Source organism: Nomascus leucogenys, chromosome 2 (assembly GCF_006542625.1).
Source record: "Nomascus leucogenys isolate Asia chromosome 2, Asia_NLE_v1, whole genome shotgun sequence".
Lineage (NCBI taxonomy): Eukaryota > Metazoa > Chordata > Mammalia > Primates > Hylobatidae > Nomascus > Nomascus leucogenys.
In genome coordinates, this window is record NC_044382.1 from 36,746,522 (window position 1) to 36,770,601 (window position 24,080).

Below are 24,080 nucleotides of genomic sequence, written 5' to 3' on the forward strand. Positions count from 1 at the left end.
GAAGAAGAATCTCCAAAACCATTCATTAATATCATTATTCATGTTTAGCCAAAGGAATAAGACCAAGAGCAAAACGCACAGCAACCCTACCTCAGAGTGCTCAGAGAGGGGAGACCAGAGACCTCTTCGATGCAAAAAGTGAGGAAGCCCATGCACCAACCAGCTTGGGAAATTCTCACAAAGTCAGAGCAGAAGGTGAATTGTGACATCACGTCATGACCTCGTGTCAGAGGTCACAGGATAGAGAAAATAGAAAGAATTTCAAAGCAGTGTTAATAATGTACTGAATGTTTAAAGTGAACTAAAGATTTAGAGTCAATTTTGAGGACAAGATTGGGTAAAGAGAGCCTTCTAATAAGTTTTGTTTTTGACTCTAGGAAAATAACAGACTTTTGTGTCTTTGGTCTCATGTGCCTGGTTAGTCTTTTAAATTGCACTCTCCCCGTGTGCCTAGCCCTCCACTGTGCTAAATATTTCACATACATTCTCTCATTTAAATGCCCAGGACCCTATGACTTAGGTAATTCCGTGTGCCCACTTGACAGAAGAGAAAATTGAGGCACTAAGATTTGTTTTTTTAATAAGGCCTTTTATATTTACACAATTACTATTTATGACATTTTTATTTATTTTTAATATAAAAAGATGTAATAAAAGACAGCAATGTCATAAAGGTGAAGTCAGATGTATTACACTTTGGGGTTTTGTTTTGTTTTTGAGACCGAGTCTCACTCTGTCACCCAGGCTAGAGTGCAGTGGCACAATCTCAGCTCACTGCAACCTCTACCTCCCGGTAGAGGGTTCAAGTGATTCTCGTGCCTCAGCCTCCCAAGTAGCTGGGATTACAGGTGCACGCCACCACACCTGGATAATTTTTGTATTTTTAGTAGAGATGGGGTTTCACCATGTTGCCCAGGCTGGTCTTGAACTCCTGGACTCAAGTGATCCACCTGCTTCGGCCTCCCAAAGTGCTGCGACTACAGATGTGAGCCACCGCGCCTGGGCCACTTTTTTTTTTTTTTAACTTTTAAGTTCATGGGTACACGTGCAGGTTTTTTATGTAGGTAAACTCATGTCACAGGGGTTTGTTGTACAGATTAGTTTGTCACCGAGTGACGAAATATTAAGTCTAGTACTTATTATTCTTCCTGATCCTCTCCCTCCTCTCATCCTCTACCCTGTAGTAGGCCCCAGTGTCTGTTGTTCCCCACTTTATGACCATGTGTTCTCATCATTTAGCTTCCACTTACAAGTAAGAATATGTGGTATTTGGTTTTGTGTTCCTGTGCTAGTTTGCTAAAGATGATGAAGGCACTAAGGTTTGGCCAGTATCACACAGTGGTGGAGCCAGGGTTAGAGCCAATTCCTCATTAGTCTGACTCGCTCCAGGAGCCTATAAGAGAATAAGGGTTTTTTGTAACAAATTCACAGACAGTAAAATAGTTCTGGCCTTAAGAACTAAACAGGGCCAAACACGGTGGCTCACACCTGTAATCCCAGCACTTTGGGAGGCCGAGGTGGGCGGATCACGAGGTCAGGAGATCGAGACCATCCTGGCTAACACGGTGAAACCCCATCTCTACAAAAATACAAAAAATTAGCCGGGCATGGTGGCGGGTGCCTGTAGTCCCAGCTACTCTGGAGGCTGAGGCAGGAGAATCACTTGAACCCGGGAGGCAGAGCTTGCAGTGAGCTGAGATTGCGCCACTGTACTCCAGCCTGGGCAACAGAGCGAGACAACGTCTCAAAAAAAAAAAAAAAAAAAGAACTAAACAGGAAGGCCCTGGGGAAGTAGTTAGGATTCGAGTTTATGATTTAAGGATAGGTGAGAATGAGAACACAGACAGAGAAAGAGACCCAACTCCCATCCCCTGTCCCCAGGGACACCGGATGATGACGGAGCCTAGGGAGAGGAGAGGTTACAGTGTACAACCTAGACCAGAGGTCGGGACCCAGGCCATGGAGTGGAGAGTAGGAGTGAGTCACAAACTATGGCTTGTTACTATAGGGGTTAGCAGACCTGACGGTGCTTGCATTTGTTTCCATCCATCACTGGCATCCGGTGGCTGTCCAGAAACTTTGCTGAACTCATCCCACCATCCCAGGGGGGGCTGCCTCCTTTTCCATGGCCACCACTCACAAGCACTTCTGCAACAAGCCCTTGAACATACAGGGGCAGCAGTGTGGAGAGGAAAACCCTGCCCAACTCTTGGATAAAACTGAACCGTAATGAGCCCTACCCCAGTAGAGAAGTATCCCTGAATTCTTGCTGGTCTCTTGTCATTGTGTATTTGCTCATCATGTAGATCTTAAAAGTCTATTATCATGTGGGCATCTGAAACATTGTTTTAAAGAAAAAAATACAGGCTTCGGACTGGACGTAGTGGCTCACGCCTGTTATCCCAACACTTTGGGAGGCCGAGGCAGGTAGATCACCTGAGATCAGGAGTTCGAGACCAGCCTGGCCAATGTGGTGAAACCCCGCCTCTACTAAAAATACAAAAAAAAAAAAAAAAAGAAATTAGCTGGGCTTGGTGGCAGGTGCCTGTAATCCCAGCTACCCGGGAGGCCGAGACAGGAGAATCACTTGAACCTGAGAGGTGGAGGTTGCAGTGAGCCCAGATCGCACCATTGCACTCCAGCCTGGGCGACAGAGTGAGACTCTGTCTCAAAAAATAAAACAAAATAAAAAAAAATAGAGGCTTCATCCTAAAAAATTGGAAGTGCCTACACTAGAAGCACAATTATAAGTAACTAATGCTTAAAGTGCTGCTTATGTCCCAGGCCCCACTCTAAGTGGTGTATGTTAACTAAGCTAATCCCGACATCAACCTTATAACATAGCACCGTCATCATCATCATCATTCCTATTTTAAAGCTAAGGAAACTGATCATAGATAAGTTAATTGGCTTGCCATTGTCACACAGATGGTAAATTACAGAGCCAATCCCTGAACCCAGGCAATTGGTGCCCTGGGCCCACATCATTAACCCCATTGCTGTACTTAGACCAAGTCAATACTTGGCTCAAGGAAAGTGGTCAGCTGGGTCTATAAGGAGAAATAGCCAGATTACCTGCGTGACCAGCTTCCCCAGCCAGTGCAACCTAAACAATAACTCAGGTCAGGTCAGCCCAGGGTTATATAAAGATAGACTGCTACAAGGGCTTAAGGTGGCTGACAGTATAAAATGTTTTCTGTGCTTCTGATGCAAGGTAAAATTTGATTTACAATAACAGGCACAAAATGATCATGTTTATACTCGCAACCTGGCATTTTATTATTATTCCCCTGAATAACAGTGAAAAGAGTTTTGTAACCCCAAGGTAACATGGCTCTGCAAGGAGGAAAGAGGGGTGAGATTTAGCAGCAGCTGCCATCATAAATCAGTGTGTGGCTGTTTCTCTCAGAGCTCCAGGCTCAACTCCTGGCTGTCATAAACTTATAAAGGGAAGCCCCATGAGAATTTATGTAATGATGGGAAGACTCATTTTCCTTCCTGCAAGAGCCTTTCTGAAGCAAGGGGAGAATTAGGCCGATTAGATTCTATATGAAGAAAAAAAACCAAGCCAATGGTTTAGAGGAAGGGAAAATGTGGGTCAACTTGAGCTACTTCCCTTGCCAAAAAAATGACCTTGCAAATAGAGAGGAACATGCTGAATTCCACCAAATAAATGAGTGACTGGATGACCAAATGATTTAATAAATGAGTGTAATCTAGGCTTCCTCCAGAATGGTTCTTTCGTGTAAAATAGTTCGATCTTGGAGTCACCCAGAAATGCTGAATACATAACAAGGCCAATCAACAGAGTTCGCTTCTGAATATTCATGCACAGATGATGCTCCCAGTCAATATGTTTGATTTTTTTTCTGTTTACTAATAGATTTTCAAATTCACTGTGTAAACCAAAATTCTTTAAAAAAAAAAAAAAAAAGGAACTTGTGTTGAAAGCATACATTATTTCTGGGCAGAGTTGTCAGATTAAAATATCTATACTAAAAATTATTCATTGTTTATCTGAAATTCTAATTTAACTGGGCACTCTGTATTTTTATTTACTAAATCTGGCAACCCCTTTCTGGACCAATAACCCTACGTAGAGGAGCGGACAGAAGATAGCTTCTAGGGGACATGCCTGCACCTGGGAGTTAGAAGGAAGGAAAACCAAAGAAGGAGCCAGAGAGGCAGATAGAGGAGTCTGCAGAAATCTGGAGAGAGAACCAGGTGAGTATGGAGCTCTAATGAATAGTGACACACATGTCAGGGAGAGGTGGGGACCGTGAGGATTCTGGGTTAAGAAAGGCCTGATCGTTATAGAGTTTGGCCTTTGCAATGGGGGATGGTGATTCTGAGAATTTCTAATGAGTGGTTCTCGATGAAGTTGGGGTGGAGATAAGGATGCATGTCGGAATCACCAAGAATATATCAAAATTGAAATCTATACACCAGAAGTAGTGCCCTTCCTCTTGAGGGTTGGGGAGAAAGACATGTGTGTGTAACTCTTATCAACCCAGAACTCAAGTGGTCCAGTTTTGGGTCCATGTTATGGTTACTAATGCACAAAATAAATTTGGAAAAGAACATATACATCTTTTCTTGTATTTTTCTTGAAACTCATGAAGGAGGTCTATAATTTGCAATAACGAATTCAAAAGTCCTTTTCATCTTCATTCTACCTCCTTCATAGCCTCTGCTGTTGTCTGCTGTACTGCTCTCCATAATTTTCTCAGATTGCAGAAATCCCCCTCCTCCCATCTATTTATTTTTATCACGTAAATCAACTTAGCCTCTCTTTCCAGCAAAAAGGTCCAATCAAATTCCCCAACCCTGTCCCAAATGAAGGGTGCGGAACTGAGCTGGCAATTACAGACTATTCTTTGGCAGTATTCTGGGAAAGGGAAAAGTATGAATTTTCTTGCCCTGTCCCTGGTATTTTGTAAAGCTTTCCAAGTGACTTTGATATCTGGACCCTTTTGAGAACTGCCACTCTTAACCAAGACATAAAGCTTTTTCATTTCTTGAAAGGTCCTATTTCTTGGCAAATTCCTCCCTTCAAAGTGCATTCTTTTTTCTGCACTGACCCCAGAAAGAGGTGTCATTGTGAGGGAGACGGCCTGTCATCTGTCTCAACAAAGTCCACAAAGTGCCCTGCTAGGAGCAGATAACCCAGAACATCTACCTGAGTCTCCCAGTCAAGATTCCTGGTCTGACTAGGAATCTAACTTCAATAAGATCTTCCTGAAAAAAGATGCTGAGCTTGGATGGTCCAACCACCTTCCTACCTGGGATGAGCTGGAGGATACTTCTTGGCTTCCCCAAAGCTGTCTTGGTGGTGATGCTATGGCAACCACAGGGGAGATTCACGAGGAGCCAGCCTGGAAGACCTGAGCCCTGGAAGTGGGCAGCCAGCCCAGCGGGACATTCATAGGGGCGAGGTGTGATCTCAGCCTTCATTCAGCTGGCCTGGGAGTCCTCCAAGGGTCAGAGTCACACCTTACTGGTCTGACCCCTCAAGGTTCCTTAGGACTCCAGGTGTTTTAAGAAGATTCTCTGACCCCCCACCCTTCCCACTTCATCCCTCAGCCCTCTCTGCGGTTAAGAACCCAAGTGTGAACAACCCCAAGGTTGGTGGTTAGTGAGGCCTTCAAGCGCAATCCCTAATCCTGCCCTTTGTAAAAAAATATTTTGGACTTAAGGGAGGCTGTCCTCAATTGTTTCAAACCTATTTCAGAGTACATCCACTCCTTCAAACCTATTTTCAAAACTCAGGAAAATGTCGCCTTTCCAGACGAACTCTAGTGACAGCTCCATTCACCCCTTGGCATTTGACTGCTAAAGATCAGCTGACCCCTGCTGCCAGAAGGAGGAGAGAAAATTGCTAAACGGGACCTCATTCCCAGAAGTGATCACCTTAAAAAAGTCTGGGCCTTGTTTGCCAGCTTTGAAATCTCAAAGAATAATCTTAGCTTCATGCCCCCAGTGTGAATAAAACAAACAATAAAAACCACCTATGAAATCTAAATTCAAACTTTCTTGTGACCTATGCATCATTTTTTTGCATTCACATTCCCAGTCAAAACACACACACACACACACAAACAGATATATAACTGCATGTAAAAAATATATATAAAAAACAATGTCCTCTGAAGAATATAAATGTTAACACAAGTAAAATTATCATGAATTCCATAACTCCTTCTGTGGCCTTGGTCCACGTTAGGTTTTCCATTAAGAAATACTATTATCATCAGTGAGTAGCTTCTCCTGTTGTATTCTTCTGTGCAGCACGGGGCTGGAGCTGTGGATATTTATGAACCCCAGGCACCCACTTCCTGTCTTCGTGGCTGTCCCCGGTCCATGCCTCTGTGCCGTTTTCTCTACCTTTGGCCACCAGATAGCGCTCTGGAAACGAGTTTTCTGCATCAAAGCTCCCCTGCATTACTCTCAATTAGGCTCCCTCCCTCTTCTCGGTTCCCTTCCAGGCTATTTTCCAGGGTGCAGCCAAAAGGCCTTTCTGGAGGGCACATCTGTGTGATCTTGGGCAAGTTACCTAACGCTCTGTGCTCAGCATCTTCAATGTGATGGCATGGCTGTGAGTGTGTCATGATAGGATATAGGTAAAGCACTCAGGACAAGGCCCGGCATGTGGTCGCTGTTCTCATTATCCTGCGTTGAGCTTTTTAAAAGCACTCCACGACCTTCAGGACAAGGTCTAAATTCTTAGCCATGGGAACCCAGGCCACTGCATCATCTGAGGACCCCTGCTTATGTCCCCCGCCCAACCTTCCTCCCTACGCTACTGCACTGACCCTCTTGCAGCACAGCTAGGAGCCAGCCTGCCCACCTCGGTGCCTTTGCCCATTTTGCTCCCGCCACCAGCTTTGCCTCTCTCCTGCCTATTCAACTTCCTGGGGCTCACTCCTCCAGGTCCGTCAGGATTCAGCGTGTGCCCTCCATGAGGAGCCTCCCGGACCCCCAGGCCTGATTCCAGAGCCATTCCACGGGCCTCTCACCTTTCATTTTCCCTGCCCCCACCTGCGACTGTCAGCCCCTTGCCTTGCTCACTGTCAGGCACACAGGGGGACGGTTGCGGGGCGGACAGTGAGGCTGTCACGTGGGCTAACTACCAGCAGGGGGCAATGGGCACCCTTGTGTCCCTGAGCTCCCAGGGGCTCCTAGTAGCTTAGGCAGCACCTTGCCCACACCAAGCGGAGGGAGACCTGAGAAATGGGATTCCTGCCAAAGAGGCAAAGAAAAAAGTGAAGGGACAAATGCGAGGCCATCTTTGCCATTTGCATATGAGGCATAAAACTTGGAACATAATAAATAGCAAAATCATAGTCCTATGTGCTGAGTGCTTTCTCTGAGCCAGGCCCTGTGCTGAGTCCTTACCCCATCTTGTGAGATCGATGACAGCCCTCAGAGAAGGAAACAGAGGCTGGGAGAGGTTAAGTCCCTTGTGCAGTGTCTCAGAGCTTGTGGGTGGCGTGTCTGTCTCCAGGGCCATGCTGTAGGAGGTGGCCCTGGATTCAGGCCCCTTGCTATGGTTTAATGGGTTTCAGTGAAATAGTTGGGAAACCTCAAGGGCAGGATATGGAGTTAAAGGAAAGAAAAGCCAGAGAGAAAGGGAAAGAGTGCAGGTGACTGTCCCTTAGCCACCCGTCCTGATGGCCACAGGCCTCCATGCCAATAAGCCCTGACTAGTGCCACTTGGGTCCAAACATGGCACCTCTGGCCCCAAGGGCTTAGTCGCAAACACCCATCTAGGGAAGCTGGTCTTCATTCTCATCACCTCGAATGCTTCACAAGCCTCAGGGGTCAACCTTGAAGTGGGTATAAGGCTGGGAGAATGTTGGGGGCAGCAAATTGAAGGGCACAATGAGAAGCAATAAGCCCACCTCAAATCCCACCCAAGCAAACTGCACATTCACCTCCTTCCTTCCTGAATTTCACCTTATGAGGAGGTGAGTGGGAGGGAGGGCATCCCATAAAACATCTAAAAGGAGAGTTGGGGGCAGCAAAGGAGTTGTGCTTCACGGGACTCTTATAAACAGAACAGGGGAGAGAAGAATTGGAGGAAGGGGGAAAGACATAGATGAAAGGGAGGGGAAGGTGTGGGAGAGGGAAATGTATAAAAGCTTCCAAGAGGAGTGGGAGGCTGGGGGTTCCCCAGACAGAGACTCAGGCTGGACCAGATGCAGAGAACAATGGACTTCAAGGCTGGAGGGGGGCAGAAGGGAAGCGGGAGGAGAACCACACAGTCAAGTCACACAGGTTCTTGCAGCTTCTGGAATCAAGACCATGGGCACCCTCATAGGTCAGTGTGGGCAGGGACTGCCCCAGGGCCAATCCAAGATCCAGAGGTAGCCATAGGGTGTGACAAGTTGTGCAGATTACAACACTCACCCCTTGCAATAACGTCACTGCCTGTGACTCCGGGCCAGGCCCAGGCCAAAGCCCTTCATACATCATTTTGTTTAATCCTCACGGTTTCCTGCTGAAAGGGCTACTATTCTTACTCCCATCCCCACTCTATGGATGAGGTAATGGAGGCCCAGAGAAGTTAAGTGACTTGTCCCAGATGACACAGCTGGTAACTTGCAAAGTCAGAATTTGAACTCAGGTAGTTTAGCTCTGATGGCTGCTCTGTTCATTACAGCTGTTTTCCAGTGAGAAAAAAAACGGGTGATCAGGGCAGAGTCAAGACAGAGAGGTAAACAAGATTGGGAAAAAGACAGGAATGAGAGGGGAACAATGGGGGAAAAGATAGGAACAAAGAGAGTTGGGGAAGGGGAGAGAAATAGGAAACACGACTTGCCCGGGAGGGGCGTCAGTCCACGTGCAAGCAGGTGGAGGCTCAAGTTTTCTCCTCACTTGGTGATGCAGAGGCTCCCTTTCCCTCAGCAGCCGCCTTGCTGCGTGGACAGCAGCTTCCCATCTGGCCTGTCCCCGGAGCCCCGGCCTCATCCTCCTCAGCGGCAGGCCACTTAGCTTCACAGGAAATGCTCTTTCTCTAATTGGCATTGAAACTCACAGCCCTCCCTTTTCCTGTAGGTGGGGTTTCCATAGGAAAAAGCTGCTTCTCTGTTTCCCCAGCCTAGCAACTGTTTGGAAGTCAGAGTCCCACATCCTGCTCAACTGGGTCAGGTCCCTCTTAGACCAGCTCTTGTCCATCATTTGCTGAAGTGGACCAACTAGTTCCCCAGTAGGGGGTCTCCCCTGGCAATTCTTGATCGGCGTTTGGACATCTCAGATCGCTTCCGATGAAGATGGCCTTGCCTTGGGGTCCTGCTTGTTCCATCATCATCTAACTATGGGACAAGGTTGTGCCAGGAGGTCTGGGGGAAGGAGCACAGGGCTGATCAAGCCATCCAGGAAACACTGGAGGACTTGTCCAGCCTTGAAAGAACTCTAGCGGTTTCTGAATCTAGCCCACTTGGCGGTAAGCATGATGCAACTTCTGCAACTTCTGCTGGGGCTTTTGGGGCCAGGTGGCTACTTATTTCTTTTAGGGGATTGTCAGGAGGTGACCACTCTCACGGTGAAATACCAAGTGTCAGAGGAAGTGCCATCTGGCACAGTGATCGGGAAGCTGTCCCAGGAACTGGGCCGGGATGAGAGGCGGAGGCAAGCTGGGGCTGCCTTCCAGGTGTTGCAGCTGCCTCAGGCACTCCCCATTCAGGTGGACTCTGAGGAAGGCTTGCTCAGCACAGGCAGGCGGCTGGATCGAGAGCAGCTATGCCGACAGTGGGATCCCTGCCTGGTTTCCTTTGATGTGCTTGCCACAGGGGATTTGGCTCTGATCCACGTGGAGATCCAAGTGCTGGACATCAATGACCACCAGCCACGGTTTCCCAAAGGCGAGCAGGAGCTGGAAATCTCTGAGAGCGCTTCTCTGCGCACCCGGATCCCCCTGGACAGAGCTCTTGACCCAGACACAGGCCCTAACACCCTGCACACCTACACTCTGTCTCCCAGTGAGCACTTTGCCTTGGATGTCATTGTGGGCCCTGATGAGACCAAACACGCAGAACTCGTAGTGGTGAAGGAGCTAGACAGGGAAATCCATTCATTTTTTGATCTGGTGTTAACTGCCTATGACAATGGGAACCCTCCCAAGTCAGGCACCAGCTTGGTCAAGGTCAATGTCTTGGACTCCAATGACAATAGCCCTGTGTTTGCTGAGAGTTCACTGGCACTAGAAATCCAAGAAGATGCTGCCCCTGGTACGCCTCTCATAAAACTGACCGCCACGGACCCTGACCAAGGCCCTAATGGGGAGGTGGAGTTCTTCCTCAGTAAGCACATGCCTCCAGAGGTGCTGGACACCTTCAGCATTGATGCCAAGACAGGCCAGGTCATTCTGCGTCGACCTCTAGACTATGAAAAGAACCCTGCCTATGAGGTGGATGTCCAGGCAAGGGACCTGGGTCCCAATCCCATCCCAGCCCACTGCAAAGTTCTCATCAAGGTTCTGGACGTCAATGACAACATCCCAAGCATCCATGTCACATGGGCCTCCCAGCCATCACTGGTGTCAGAAGCTCTTCCCAAGGACAGCTTTATTGCTCTTGTCATGGCAGACGACTTGGATTCAGGAAACAACGGTTTGGTCCACTGTTGGCTGAGCCAAGAGCTGGGTCACTTCAGGCTGAAAAGAAGTAATGGCAACACATACATGTTGCTAACCAATGCCACACTGGACAGAGAGCAGTGGCCCAAATATACCCTCACTCTGTTAGCCCAAGACCAAGGACTCCAGCCCTTATCAGCCAAGAAACAGCTCAGCATTCAGATCAGTGACATCAACGACAATGCACCTGCGTTTGAGAAAAGCAGGTATGAAGTCTCCACGCGGGAAAATAACTTACCCTCTCTTCACCTCATTACCATCAAGGCTCATGATGCAGACTTGGGCATTAATGGAAAAGTCTCATACCGCATCCAGGACTCCCCAGTTGCTCACTTAGTAGCTATTGACTCCAACACAGGAGAGGTCACTGCTCAGAGGTCACTGAACTATGAAGAGATGGCCGGCTTCGAGTTCCAGGTGATCGCAGAGGACAGCGGGCAACCCGTGCTTGCATCCAGTGTCTCTGTGTATGTCAGCCTCTTGGATGCCAATGATAATGCCCCAGAGGTGGTCCAGCCTGTGCTCAGCGATGGAAAAGCCAGCCTCTCTGTGCTTGTGAATGCCTCCACAGGCCACCTGCTGGTGCCCATTGAGACTCCCAGTGGCTTGGGTCCAGCAGGCACTGACACACCTCCACTGGCCACTCACAGCTCCCGGCCATTCCTTTTGACAACCATTGTGGCAAGAGATGCAGACTCGGGGGCAAATGGAGAGCCCCTCTACAGCATCCGCAGTGGAAATGAAGCCCACCTCTTCATCCTCAACCCCCATGCCGGGCAGCTGTTCATCAACGTCACCAATGCCAGCAGCCTCATTGGGAGTGAGTGGGAGCTGGAGATAGTGGTAGAGGACCAGGGAAGCCCCCCCTTACAGACCCAAGCCCTGTTGAGGGTCATGTTTGTCACCAGTGTGGACCACCTGAGGGACTCAGCCCGCAAGCCTGGGGCCTTGAGCATGTCAATGCTGACAGCGATCTGCCTGGCTGTGCTGCTGGGCATCTTTGGGTTGATCCTGGCTTTGTTTATGTCCATCTGCCGGACAGAGAAGAAGGACAACAGGGCCTACAACTGTCGGGAGGCCGAGTCTACCTACCGCCAGCAGCCCAAGAGGCCCCAGAAACACATTCAGAAGGCGGACATCCACCTCGTGCCTGTGCTCAGGGGTCAGGCAGGTGAGCCTTGTGAAGTCGGGCAGTCCCACAAAGACGTGGACAAGGAGGCGATGATGGAAGCAGGCTGGGACCCCTGCCTGCAGGCCCCCTTCCACCTCACCCCGACCCTGTACAGGACGCTGCGTAATCAAGGCAACCAGGGAGCACCGGCGGAGAGCCGAGAGGTGCTGCAAGATACGGTCAACCTCCTTTTCAACCATCCCAGGCAGAGGAACGCCTCCCGGGAGAACCTGAACCTTCCCGAGCCCCAGCCTGCCACAGGCCAGTCATGTTCCAGGCCTCTGAAGGTTGCAAGCAGCCCCACAGGGAGGCTGGCTAGAGACCAGGGCAGTGAAGAGGCCCCACAGAGCCCACCAACCTCCTCTGCAACCCTGAGACGGCAGCGACATCTCAATGGCAAAGTGTCCCCTGAGAAAGAGTCAGGGCCCCGTCAGATCCTGCGGAGCCTGGTCCGGCTGTCTGTGGCTGCCTTCGCTGAGCGGAACCCCGTGGAAGAGCTCACTGTGGATTCTCCTCCTGTTCAGGTACCTGGGGCATGGGCGGCTCTTTCTGTGGTCACTCCTGGACCACCAGAAACAGAATCAGACATCCCCATAACATGCACAATCCTCATGTTTCTTCCTTAGGCTTACCTGGCACTTTCTGATGCTTTGGGTAGCAATGGTTCAGGGCACAGCTTTGTGATCGGCTGAACTTAGCTGTGCGACCCTAGGCAAACTCCTTACTGTCTCTGGGCCTTAGTTGTCTTATCTGTAAATTAGAAATGATAGTAAGAGTATCTACCTCGTAGAGTTGTCCAGAGGACTTGATCAATTAATTCCTATAAGGCATTTATGGTGCCTCACAAGTAGACACACAGCAAAGGTAGTGATTAAGAGTATAAGCTTTGGGCAAGGTTGCCTGGGTTCAAATCCTGGCTCCACTTCTTCCTAGCTCTGAACCACAGGGGAAGTTAACGTCTCTGTTGAAGATGTCTATGTTAACAGCACCCATCTTCTAAGTTTGCTTGAAAATAAAATGAGTGAATGCTCTTAATGCCTGTAGAACAGTGTCCATCTGACCTGCAGTCAATACTCAGCAAATTATTACTATTACTTCCTCAAAGCACTTCTCCATCTCCACTCTTTGTCTGCCTTCATCTCATCTGGGCAACCTCCCTATAAAGAAGGCCAGCATAGACATCATTGCACTCAAACCCAGGTGCTGCAAATAATTTGTCTGAGACCCCAGAGCTTTCTGGCTGGGCCTGCAGGATGGGGCAGTGGAAATAACCTTAGAACTTTGCAGTTAGGCAGATTGGAGTTTAGATTTCAACACAGACACTTAGGAGCTGGGCAACCCTGTACACGTCCTTCAACATCTGAGCCTCATTTTCCTCATCTATAAAATGGGGATTATGAGACCAAACTTACCCTGTGTCTGCCTCCTTAGAGTGTGAGGGCTAAATGGGATGATGAGTGACAAAACGTCTAAGGACCTGGGATTTTCTATACACAAGTGGGGAAACCTTTTCAGGGACGATGCCTGATCTCACACCCATATCTGCTTCTGTGAACCTCAGATATTTTCACTGTGCCAGGCTGCCCGCCCAAGGCACGCTTCTGTTTGGCCAGGCCATCAGCTCAGGTTTCCTGTGAAGCAAAACACGGTTTCCTTCTCTTATTCCCTCCTCAGGAAGCCACCTGGAGATGGCCCAGCTGTTCTCTTAGGAATCTTGCCCTGGGATCAGTGCAGACCCAGAGGTTGCCAGAGCCAACCATTCATTTATCCTTCCATTCATCCATCCATTTATCAGGTGCTTTTTGGATAAACTCTGTGCTGAACACTGTGCTGGCTGCTGGTAGACAGGACAACAGAGAATAGGCCCTGTGGGTGACCCCGCTGAGGTGATAGAAAGAAAGGTGCCCATTTGGGATCAACTTAAGGGTAAGAGGCAACTTGCCCAATGCTCATATCTTTCCAGCAGCACATAGAGTCAGATCTGAGTTTAAATTCCAGCCCTCCCACTAATTTCTGTGTAGCCTCTGTGAGCCTCCAATTCCACCTCTGCAAAATGGCCATAATGGTATCTCTTCCCTTCGGCTGTTGTAAGAATTAAATGAGATTAAATACCACTGGACAATCATTGTTTATCATGGGATCTATTGATAAGCTCATTTAAACCTCATAACCCACCATATGACATGGGTCTCATTAATATGCACTTTTTTTACTGTTGAGGAAACTGAGGCTCAGAATGCTTAAGTAATTCCTCAAGGCCACACTGATGGGAACTGGGGCAGGGACATATTTAGGATTTGAACCTGAGTCTGACTGATTTGAGTCTGGGCTGTAACTGTGAAGTGACCCTGAATGACAGTGCTCAGCATAGGGCTTGGCATGTAGGGAGTCATGTCATGAAATGGCAGCTGTCACTTGAGCAAAGGGTGGCAGGTATCTTAGGAGGGCTTCTGGACCTGGGCTGGGAGGTGGGATCTTCCCTGAGGCAGGCAATAAGACCCTGAGTCTCCAAAGTCACAGTGAAACCCCAGTCCTGGCCATCTCCTCTTCCAACTCTCCTCTGAGGTTGACACTTCCTACCTCAAGCTGCACAGAGGGGCATGGTGGACCTCCTAAGGAGCGAATGGGGGTGGACCCAGGAGGCGGAAGCAGTGTTTCTAGGAATAACAGTCCAAACTCCTTGCTTTTGCAGAGGATTTTTAACTTTTTCAAACCATTAATCCTGACAACACTGAGAAGAAGGCTGTGTGGGTATTTCTAGCCCCCTATTAGAGATGAGGAAACTGAGGTCTGAGGAGGTCTAAAAACCCGTCTAATGCTATACAATAAGCTACAAATGGCCTTGAACTAGAACTCCACCTCCCAGGACTTGATCTGTTGCCTCTCCCTCCCAATGGCCTATAGGGTCTGGCCCTGATATCTCACCCATCCCCTACTCCATTCTCCAGTCTTTCTGAAACTACCTTCTCTTCCAGCCTTTCAGCGTGCAGTGCTTCTGCCTGAAAACCTCCCCACCCCTTGCCCAGACCTTCATTCTCTTTCCACTTGCCAAACTCCTATGGAGCCTTTGGGTCTCAGCAGAGGTGCCTGGCATGCAGTATGAACTCAGTAACATCTGTTGAAATGAATGAATTAACTTAATCCAGTACCACCCCCCTGCTTCCTCCCTGCTCCAAGTTGGATTAGGGGCCCTCTGCTCCCACAGAGCCCCTATTCTTTCCCTACGCCCAGAGGCAACCCCTGTGGTAAACATTCTTCGCTGCCCTGATCTCCAGCCAGCCTCCCTGTGGGGCTGCCTACAACCTTCACATCCTGACAGATGTGACCATGCTGAGGGCAGCAGCTGGGTCTCCTTCTCCTTCTTACTCCCATAGCAACCACCCTGCCTGGCACTTATTAAGTGCTTGTTGAATGAATGAAAAGATGAATAAATGAATAATTCAATGACACCATTTTGCCTTCTCTACAACATAGTCTTACATCTGGTCAATAAAAATTGGCCGAATGTCCAAATACTGCTAAAGGGGAACATAACTCTTTAAGATAATCTTCATCAAAGTAACAACAAATTGATGGTCAGGAAATGCCTTTTTCACCTCTATCTCTCAGAGTCCAACAGGCACAGGACACTCGGAGGAATGAGTATGAGGGGACGGGCCCAGAGGGTCCTCTTGCTCTCCTTCAGACACTCAGGTCCTGGGGTGACATGACAGAGCAGGGGACCAGCCCGCCCAGGTCCCTGTCTCTGTCACTGGGCACCATCCCCCATCTGATCACACAAACATCTGAAGCTAGAGGAAAGACTATAAAAAGAAAGCACCGGCATTGAGGGAAACATCCGGCGAGGAAGTGTGCTGAGTCGGAATTGTGTGGAGTCAACAGATTTTTCCTGTCTTGTAGCAAATCTCCCAGCTGCTGTCCTTGCTGCATCAGGGCCAATTCCAGCCCAGACCAAACCACCGAGGAAATAAGTACTTGGCCAAGCCAGGAGGCAGCAGGTAAGCAGCACGTAGACCCCACAGGCACCTCAAGGCCCCTACTGGCCACCCCTCATCTCTGCAGCCTCTGTGAGTGAGGAAGGGTGAGCACATGCCAGACACCGGTCCCCTGGGAGGGTGCAGCAGAAAGCATCCATCCTCCCACCCTGGGAGGCTTGGTCGTGGGGTGACTGTATTGATAGTATTTACAGGACCTAAAAGTCCTATAGGACTAACTAGCTGTGTTGATAAATGCTATCAATACAGTAGTCACCAAGGAAATGACTTCATCCCTGAGACTGTATTTGTCCCGATTACAGAGGTGCTGTAAATTGCCTTTATATCTGTAACTGTCACCTCTCTTTCTCTTGACCCATAAACATAATACGAAGGCTCCCCACTAAAGACATGGCTGTGTGGGCGTGTCCCTTTGGGCAATCCTAGAATTGAAGAGACCTTAAGAGAACATCAAATCCAACTGCTTGTTACTGATAGAGAAACTGAGGCTCTCAGTAGTTTGATTCAAACCAGCTATGTAAACTTGAGCAAGTGAGATAATCTCTCAAGACCTTGGTTTCCCCATCTGTAAAACAGAAGCCATCCCATTTCCCTTGTGGTAATGGGGTGAGGATTTCATGATTAATTGTATTCTAAGCCCATAGCCCAGCAACTGACACATAGTAGGTGTACACACAATGCTAACTCCTTTCCCCTTGAAGCAATTTTGCTAAAGGTCATGTAACAAGTGAGTGGCAAAGCTGGGACCAGCTCTCAGAGCTCCTGACTCCTGCATCAGTGCTCTTCCCCTGACAACTTACAGCTTCTTTTTACAAGGATGGTGAGAGGTAGTGTACTGCAGGGGTGAGTCCACACACTCCGGAGTCACACTGGCCTGGATTTGAATTCTTGCTTTATCTCTTAATCTATGGGGACCTTGGGCAACCTGCAAAATCTTCACAAGTCTTGGTTTTCTCATTTGTACAATGGGGTGATTAAAGAGAGCCCCTTACAGGTGTGGAAGGTTTGAATGAGACGGTTGCATCGCATGAGGCCTGACTCAGACTCACTGCTCAATAAACATTAGTTGTCATTATCACCCACACACTTGCCACCTCCCTGCTCATTTCTTCACAGCAGCAGAAATGGCTACAGGGGAAAAAACCAAACAAACAGAAGGACTCCTATGCCTTAAAACCCCTCAGGGAGGCTTCCTACCTGCTGGGATGAGGGTCCAGGCCTGTCCCCAAGTGTCTATGGGACAGAGGGACCAGGATGGAGACAGCAGGAGACTGGGGTGCAGGTAGCAGATTCTGAGCAGCTTTAGGCTGCCTCACTCCAGCTGCACCCTCCGTAGGTCTGCTTTTCTGGCCTAGGATTTGGCCTAAAGTAGGAAGGAAGGAATGTTCAGTCACTCATTAAGTATTGATTCAGCACCCACTGTGTGCCACGCCCTGTTCTGAGCATCAGTGAGGGAGCAGGGAATGAGACAGGCAAAAATCCCAGCCTTGCTGGAGCTCTTCTCCTACGGATGGATGGACGGCTGCACTGGCTCCACTGAGGTTTACTAAACTCCTCCTGTGTGCCAGGCAATGCCTAGGCATGGGAGGGGCAATGAGAATGATATCAATGAATTCACCTTCACTTCTGTCTGCTGAGTGCTTACAATGTGCCAGGCTCTGTGGTAAGCCCCTTTACCTACAACGTCTCATTTTACCCTCACAACACCCTGTGAGGTGGGTGTTATTTATTACTCCCATTTTACAAATGAGGAAACAGAGTAAGAGGACGGCGGGAATCACATGATCCAGGTTGGTCTGACTCTAGAGGCCAGGCTGTGTATCCAGTTCCCTATACGGGTAAATGAATGCAAACATGAATGGGCATGAATGAATGAATCTATGTGGGAATGTCCCTACCCATGGACTGGCTGGTTTCTTTTGCAGGAGTGCAATCCCAGACACAGATGGCCCAAGTGCAAGGGCTGGAGGCCAGACAGACCCAGAACAGGAGGAAGGGTCTTTGGATCCTGAAGAGGACCTCTCTGTGAAGCAACTGCTAGAAGAAGAGCTGTCAAGTCTACTGGACCCCAGCACAGGTAGGGACCCCCTAGAATCACCTTGACCCTGCTTCTGCCCCATGGTGTCCAGGCTTCAGAGTTCTGCTCCAATCCACTGCAGGGAAAAGCCATTCTGTTTCTGTGGAGGAGCATCAGCAACATTTAACTTCCCTTGCACCCTTGTAGCCTCAGAAAGAATTTTAAAGACTGGCTTCTACTTTGGTTTTTTTTTTTTTTTTTTTTTTTTTTTTAGACAGGGTCTTGCTCTGTCACCCAGGCTGGAGTACAGTGGCATGATCACAGTGTGATCACAGCTCACTGCAGCATTGACCTCCTGGGCTCAGGTGATCCTCCCACCTTAGCCTCCCGAGTAGCTGGGACTACAGGTGAGCACCGCCACCACATCTCACTAATTTTTGATTTTTTTTTTTTGGAGGGACAGGGATTCACCTGTTGCCCAGGCTGGTCTCCATCTCCTGGGCTCAAGCAATCCACCCACCTCAGCCTCCCAAAGTGCTGGCATTAGAGGCATGAGCCACCTGTAATCAAAGCCAAAGTAGGCACCTGGCCTACGTTGATTACTCATTTTAAAAATCATCGTAAGAATAGTGACCATGTCAGGCACTGGGGAAGCATCTTATGTACATTTTCTCATTTAAGCCTCCAACCATTGCCCTCAAGTAGATAATTATTACCTCGAATTTACAGATGAGCAAACCGAGGCTCAAAAAAATCAAGTAGCCTTCCCAGAGTCACCCAGCTCACCAGTGATCGAAAGGGAGCCAAACCCTGAGCCAGCCTGTCCTCTATGGACTTCTTACCACTCATTTGCATTTGGTGTGTTTCAATACCCTTTCACCCTGGGAACCAGGTCAACTCTTTAATATGCTAACAATTGCAATGAAAACAAAAAGATCTTTTTGCAGAGAAATAATTAGCTTTGACAATAAATACATAATGTGAACTTGAATTCAAGAATCTGCTAGCGCTCCCCACCCCTGCTGTGGACATTGGTCAGCCTCCTTTGGTAACACACTCCACGGCGGACCATCCCTGTGCTGTGGTTTTCTATTTATGTAGTTAACACTGTTTCTCATGTGCTCCATCTGGCTGCAGACACACTGAAGGTACGGCAGGGACTTCTCTTTCCTTGGTTAAAAAAATATTGCTAACGCTTATTGGGCACTTTCTATGTGCTAGACCCTGTTCTAAGGACCTCATGAGAAAATCTTATGAGATAGGGGCTATTCATTATCCCCATTTCATAAAGGAAAAATGTGAGGGTCAGGGGTGTTTAATAAGGTGCCCAAGGTTGTGCAGCTCGTGGATGGTTATTAACACAGGCAGTGTGGCTCTAAATTTTAGAGCCGTGTTGTTCAATGAGGTAGTCACTAGCCACATGTGGCTATTTAAATTTCAGTGAGTTAAAATTAAATAAAATGAAATATTCAGTTCTTCTGCCGTACCGGCCACATTTCCAGTGCTCAATAGCTATGTATGGCTCGGGGATATAGCTTTGGATTCTGTCTCTATTGATCAGTTCTGGCTGGAACCTGTGGGGTCAGTTCCCACACGGTCCTGCTTGCCCACAGCACAAAGGGTACTGAACCCAGGGGCACTGTAAAGAGTTGGGGGTAAGGAAAGAGGACGGGCAGAAAAGCCTTTGCTGCTCACAGGCTGGACTGCCATGGGGAAACTGGGATCTTGCTGCTTCAGATCTGCTTCAGATTGCTTCAGATTTGCTGCTTCAGATTCAGATTGCCCCACTTGAGAATGTGACCATGATAATGTTTTACTGGTTGCATGAACTCACTGAACCTCACAACAACTCCACAAAATAAGTACTACTGTCTCACCGCTTCCTAAAAGGAAACGGGAGCTTAGAGAGGTTAAGCCATTTTCCCAAGGTCACCCACACTGCCCCTAAGCGGCAAAGCTGGGAAATCAAACCCGGGTTGGCCCAGTGCCCACCTGCAGCTAGAACTGGTGGGTGATGCTTGGTGAATTCAGCATCACTTTTCAGCTGTTCTCATACGCCCCAGTGATTTTCTCATTCCAAGCTTCACTCCTTCTGAAGCTCTCTGACCTGTGTAAAAGGAAAGGCCTGATTTTATAACACCAAGAGTTCCATCCAACCTTATAGCCTCAGAGTCTCAAGGAACTAAGGTTTGCATTTCCCAAATGTTGAAGGTTAATATTTATGTTCATTCAATCATTCAACAAACATTCACTAAGTCCCAGGCATGGGGCTAAACACAAGGATCCAGTAGGGCAGGAGCCCAACACTGTCTCACAACCTGCACAGTCCAGAATGCAGGACAGAGATTCATTTATCAGTACAATAAATGACTACACGTACTTTGGAATAACTTTTTCAAATTACATAAGTAGTATTTGGTTAATATAGAAAAACATAGATAAACAAAAAGAGAATGGATTGCTTCTGCCCAGAGGTAATTTCAGTTAACATTTTGACATATCTCCTTCCAGTCTTTTATTCTGTGCACAGATTTTAAAGTAACTCACCTTAGGCAAACATTAGATAAACGTTAAGTAGATGTTGTGCTTTTTTTTTTTTTAATTTTTTTAAGACACTGTTTCTTAACTACAAGACTTATAGTTTCTTTCCTCTGGCTTGGTCTCTACCATCAGGCCTGGGACCGGTTTCTTGAAACAGGATTTTCTGTTAAAGGGATAGGAAAAGAAGTGTGACTGTGGCATTGCAAATGTAGGGGCCAGTTTTTTGAATTCCCAGCCACCAGGCTGACTTGCCACCGCCACTACCCCAGTCCCTCTCCCCGGACAGCCCTTGGACAGGCAGCCCTTCCCCAGCCTGACTCTAGGCCGGGGTTCCAGCAGCTTGAGAGATTATGTTGAGGAGGATTTGAGGATCTGGGGCCAGGTGGTAACAGTGCAGACCTTAGGTAGCCTGGGAATTCCAGAGGCTCCAGCTGGGCACCTGGAGTATCCAGGGGGAAGAAGGGCCAGCTCTTCAGAGAGAGGGTAGGGTGGTGCCATCATAGGGAGGCTTCAAAGTCATCAGACCTGGCATCAAATTGAGGTTTGGTTGCCTCGTAGATGTGTGACTTAACTTCTTTCAGCTTCAGTTTCCTCATCCATCAAATGGGGATAATACTTTTGACCTCAAAGGTTTGCGTGGAAGTTAAATGAAATAATTATGTAAATTGCTCATCACATAAGTACCTAATATGTGGTCCCTATTATTATGGATGGGAACAAAAGGCAGCACCAAGTCAGGAACTCCAGCCTTGGCTAAGAAGAGGGATTTTCCCTCCATCCTCAGCTAGTGGAGCCCTGAGGGGAGATGGCACCGAGGGGTAAAAATCCTGGATGAAATATAGAAGACACTGAGACTGGAAACACAAGCCCAGGTTGGGAAATTCTTCAGAAAAAGGCAAATTTCTGCTTCTAGGCCTTCTCCTCCTGCTGCTGCTTCCCCACTCGGTTCGCCCGGGTGTGTCAGTCGACTGCTTTCCTACCCAGGGAGCTTCCCTGTCAGGGCCTCTTCCTTCCTGTCCCTGTCTGGCCACTCTGTCTGTCCCCTGCCATTTCCCTTCCCTCCTTTGTCCACTGCCTTTGCCCTGCCCATTGCCCCACCCTCACCCGCCTGGCCCTTCCCAGAGCCTGGCCCTCACTGTGTCCCCTCCTCCCCCAACAGGTCTGGCCCTGGACCGGCTGAGTGCCCCTGACCCAGCCTGGATGGCGAGACTGTCTTTACCCCTCACCACCAACTACCGTGACAATGTGATCTCCCCAGATGCTGCAGCCACGGAGGAGCCGAGGACCTTCCAGACGTTCGGCAAGGCAGAGGCACCGGAGCTGAGCCCAACAGGCACGAGGCTGGCCAGCACCTTTGTCTCGGAGATGAGCTCACTGCTGGAGATGCTGCTGGAACAGCGCTCCAGCATGCCCGTGGAGGCCGCCTCCGAGGCGCTGCGGCGGCTCTCGGTCTGCGGGAGGACCCTCAGTCTAGACTTGGCTACCAGTGCGGCCTCAGGCATGAAAGTGCAAGGGGACCCAGGTGGAAAGACGGGGACTGACGGCAGGAGCAGAGGCAGCAGCAGCAGCAGCAGCAGGTGCTTGTGAACATACCTCAGACGCCTCTGGATCCAAGAACCAGGGGCCTGAGGATCTGGGGACATGAGGTGGTTTCTAAAATCTTGTAACTCACTAGCTAGCGGTGGCCTGAGAACTTTAGGGTGACTGATGCTACCCCCACAGAGGAGGCAGGAGCCCCAGGACTAACAGCTGACTGACCAAAGCAGCCCCTTGTAAGCAGCTCTGAGTCTTTTGGAGGACAGGGACGGTTTGTGGCTAAGTGTTTCCTGGCAAAACATATGTGGAGCACATGTTTTGGGCTCTGTTTAAGCAGAACAAATGCCACGGAGTATCACAAGTAGGAAAGGATGGCCTTCTTGGGTAGCAGGAGTCAGGGGGCTGGACCCTGGGGGTGCCAGGAAATGCTCTCTGACCTACCAATAAAGGAAAAGCAGTGATTCATTCTCCTGTTTGCATTTGTCAAGAGGGAGAAGGGAAGAGTAATAAGAGTGAGGGTTATTTGTCATCCAATCCCTAGTAAGACTGTCACACTGGGCCTGGACAGGAGTGGGGCACCTTGGTACACAGTAACAGGTACACAAATAGCAGACATGTGTGCTCTTAACCCCGTTCCCCTATCACTATGTTACTAACTAATCTGCTTCTCAGCTGCAAAATTAGAGCTAAGAAAGCACAACTATTTCTAAAGCATTTACGTGAGCCAGGCACCAGGCTTTACAACAGGATTTAATTTGATTCTCCAACAATCCTGGGAGGGAGGTATTATTAACCCCATTTCACAGACATGGATATGGGGCTTGGAGAGGTCAAGTGGCTTTCCCAAGATCAAGCAGGGAGTAGAGCCAGAGCCAGCATTTGGACCCAGGCTGGCCCAACACCAAAACCCATGCCTTCAACCTTGACACCAGCCTGCCAACCAAGGAGAGGAGAAGGCAAGGCCCTGGAGGTGAGCTGTTGGCAGCAGTGAACTTGCCCCAGCTCCCTCGGGAAACACTGTTGAAAGGAACATTTCCAAAGCCATGCAGGCCCGCACCTCTCTACATTTCCAAGCACAAGGCGAAAGGAACTTGGATCTGAACTGATGCAGGCCCCTGTTCTTTCCCAGCAAGTAGCTCTTCAAGTGTGGATGTCATCTTTCCCAACCCCATTTGCGGGTAAACCTTCCTCTGTCATTGCAGGTTCAGGCTTGTGAATCCCAGAGGACACTATGTGAACTGGGTCTACGAAATCGGCACTGACAGCAGTCAGCCTTCCAGGGGATGGGGGAGGGAAGAAATAGCAGATATTTTCCCAAGGTTCAGCTTTATAATTTTCTTGGAAATTTCCGAGCAGCCAATCAGCTAGCTTCTAAATAGTGTGGGTCTCTCCTGGACACTGCAGGCAAAACTTCCTCTATCTGCTCCTCTTTTTGTCCTTTCTTGGAGCTCAGTGCTCATGTTCACTGTTCACAGAAATGGGCCAATCATACTCCCAACTAGCGATAATGGGCATTACACACACCTGGAATACATTGTGGTATGATTATTCCATTTTACAGATGAAGAAAATGAGGCTCCCCAAAGTTATGAGTTTCAAGGGCAGAGTTTCTCCTCACCTCACTCTAGGCCAGAGTGATCTCCTTACAGAATCTGTGATTTTCAGGCTGGATCACAGAACTGTTGGGTTCTGTGGGCCAGTGAGAGAAGCTGGGGGAAACCAAGCAGGCAGGCAGGGTCTCCAGCCTGACCAGCCAGGTGCCTGCCACAAAGCAACACTTGATGAATACCTGTTGAATGGATGTATGAATGAATAAATGTGTCAATAAATGCTTCAGAGGCCCCTTTTATCCATATTGGAGCTTCAGGTAGGACTTCATTAGAAAAAAAGATTCTGTTATGTAAAAGCAAAGTCTGAGAACCACAGTACTGGAGTAGACCATGGTGACCTCCCAGTTACCAGCAGATTTTCAGTGCAGAGCAGATGTTGGGAGGGTAGAGAGAAGAGAGTGGGCAGTGGGAGGTGACCTGAGGAAGCTGGAACTATAGCTGGCAACTGGATCGCTAGACACTTGGGACCATTGCATCATTCTAGTCCAAAAGCCCTAAATCTGTACTCCTTGGGCCCCCTGAATACTAGGTAAAACTTTGTGTCTAGGCATTTTTTTAGGCAGAAGATACAAAA

At 48.6% G+C, this 24,080-nt stretch overlaps 1 protein-coding gene across 1 annotated transcript; it reads left to right on the top strand.

Annotated features, from left to right (window-relative positions):
- The first annotated feature begins 8,217 nt into the window (after positions 1-8,217).
- PCDH12 (protocadherin 12) lies at positions 8,218-23,745 on the top strand. Its single transcript, XM_012504889.2, has 4 exons — positions 8,218-12,331; positions 15,708-15,805; positions 17,728-17,879; positions 21,520-23,745. Exons 1-4 carry the CDS (start codon positions 9,452-9,454, stop codon positions 21,945-21,947), a joined length of 3,558 nt encoding a protein of 1,185 aa, XP_012360343.2. The 5' UTR covers positions 8,218-9,451; the 3' UTR covers positions 21,948-23,745.
- Positions 23,746-24,080: the final 335 nt, after the last annotated feature.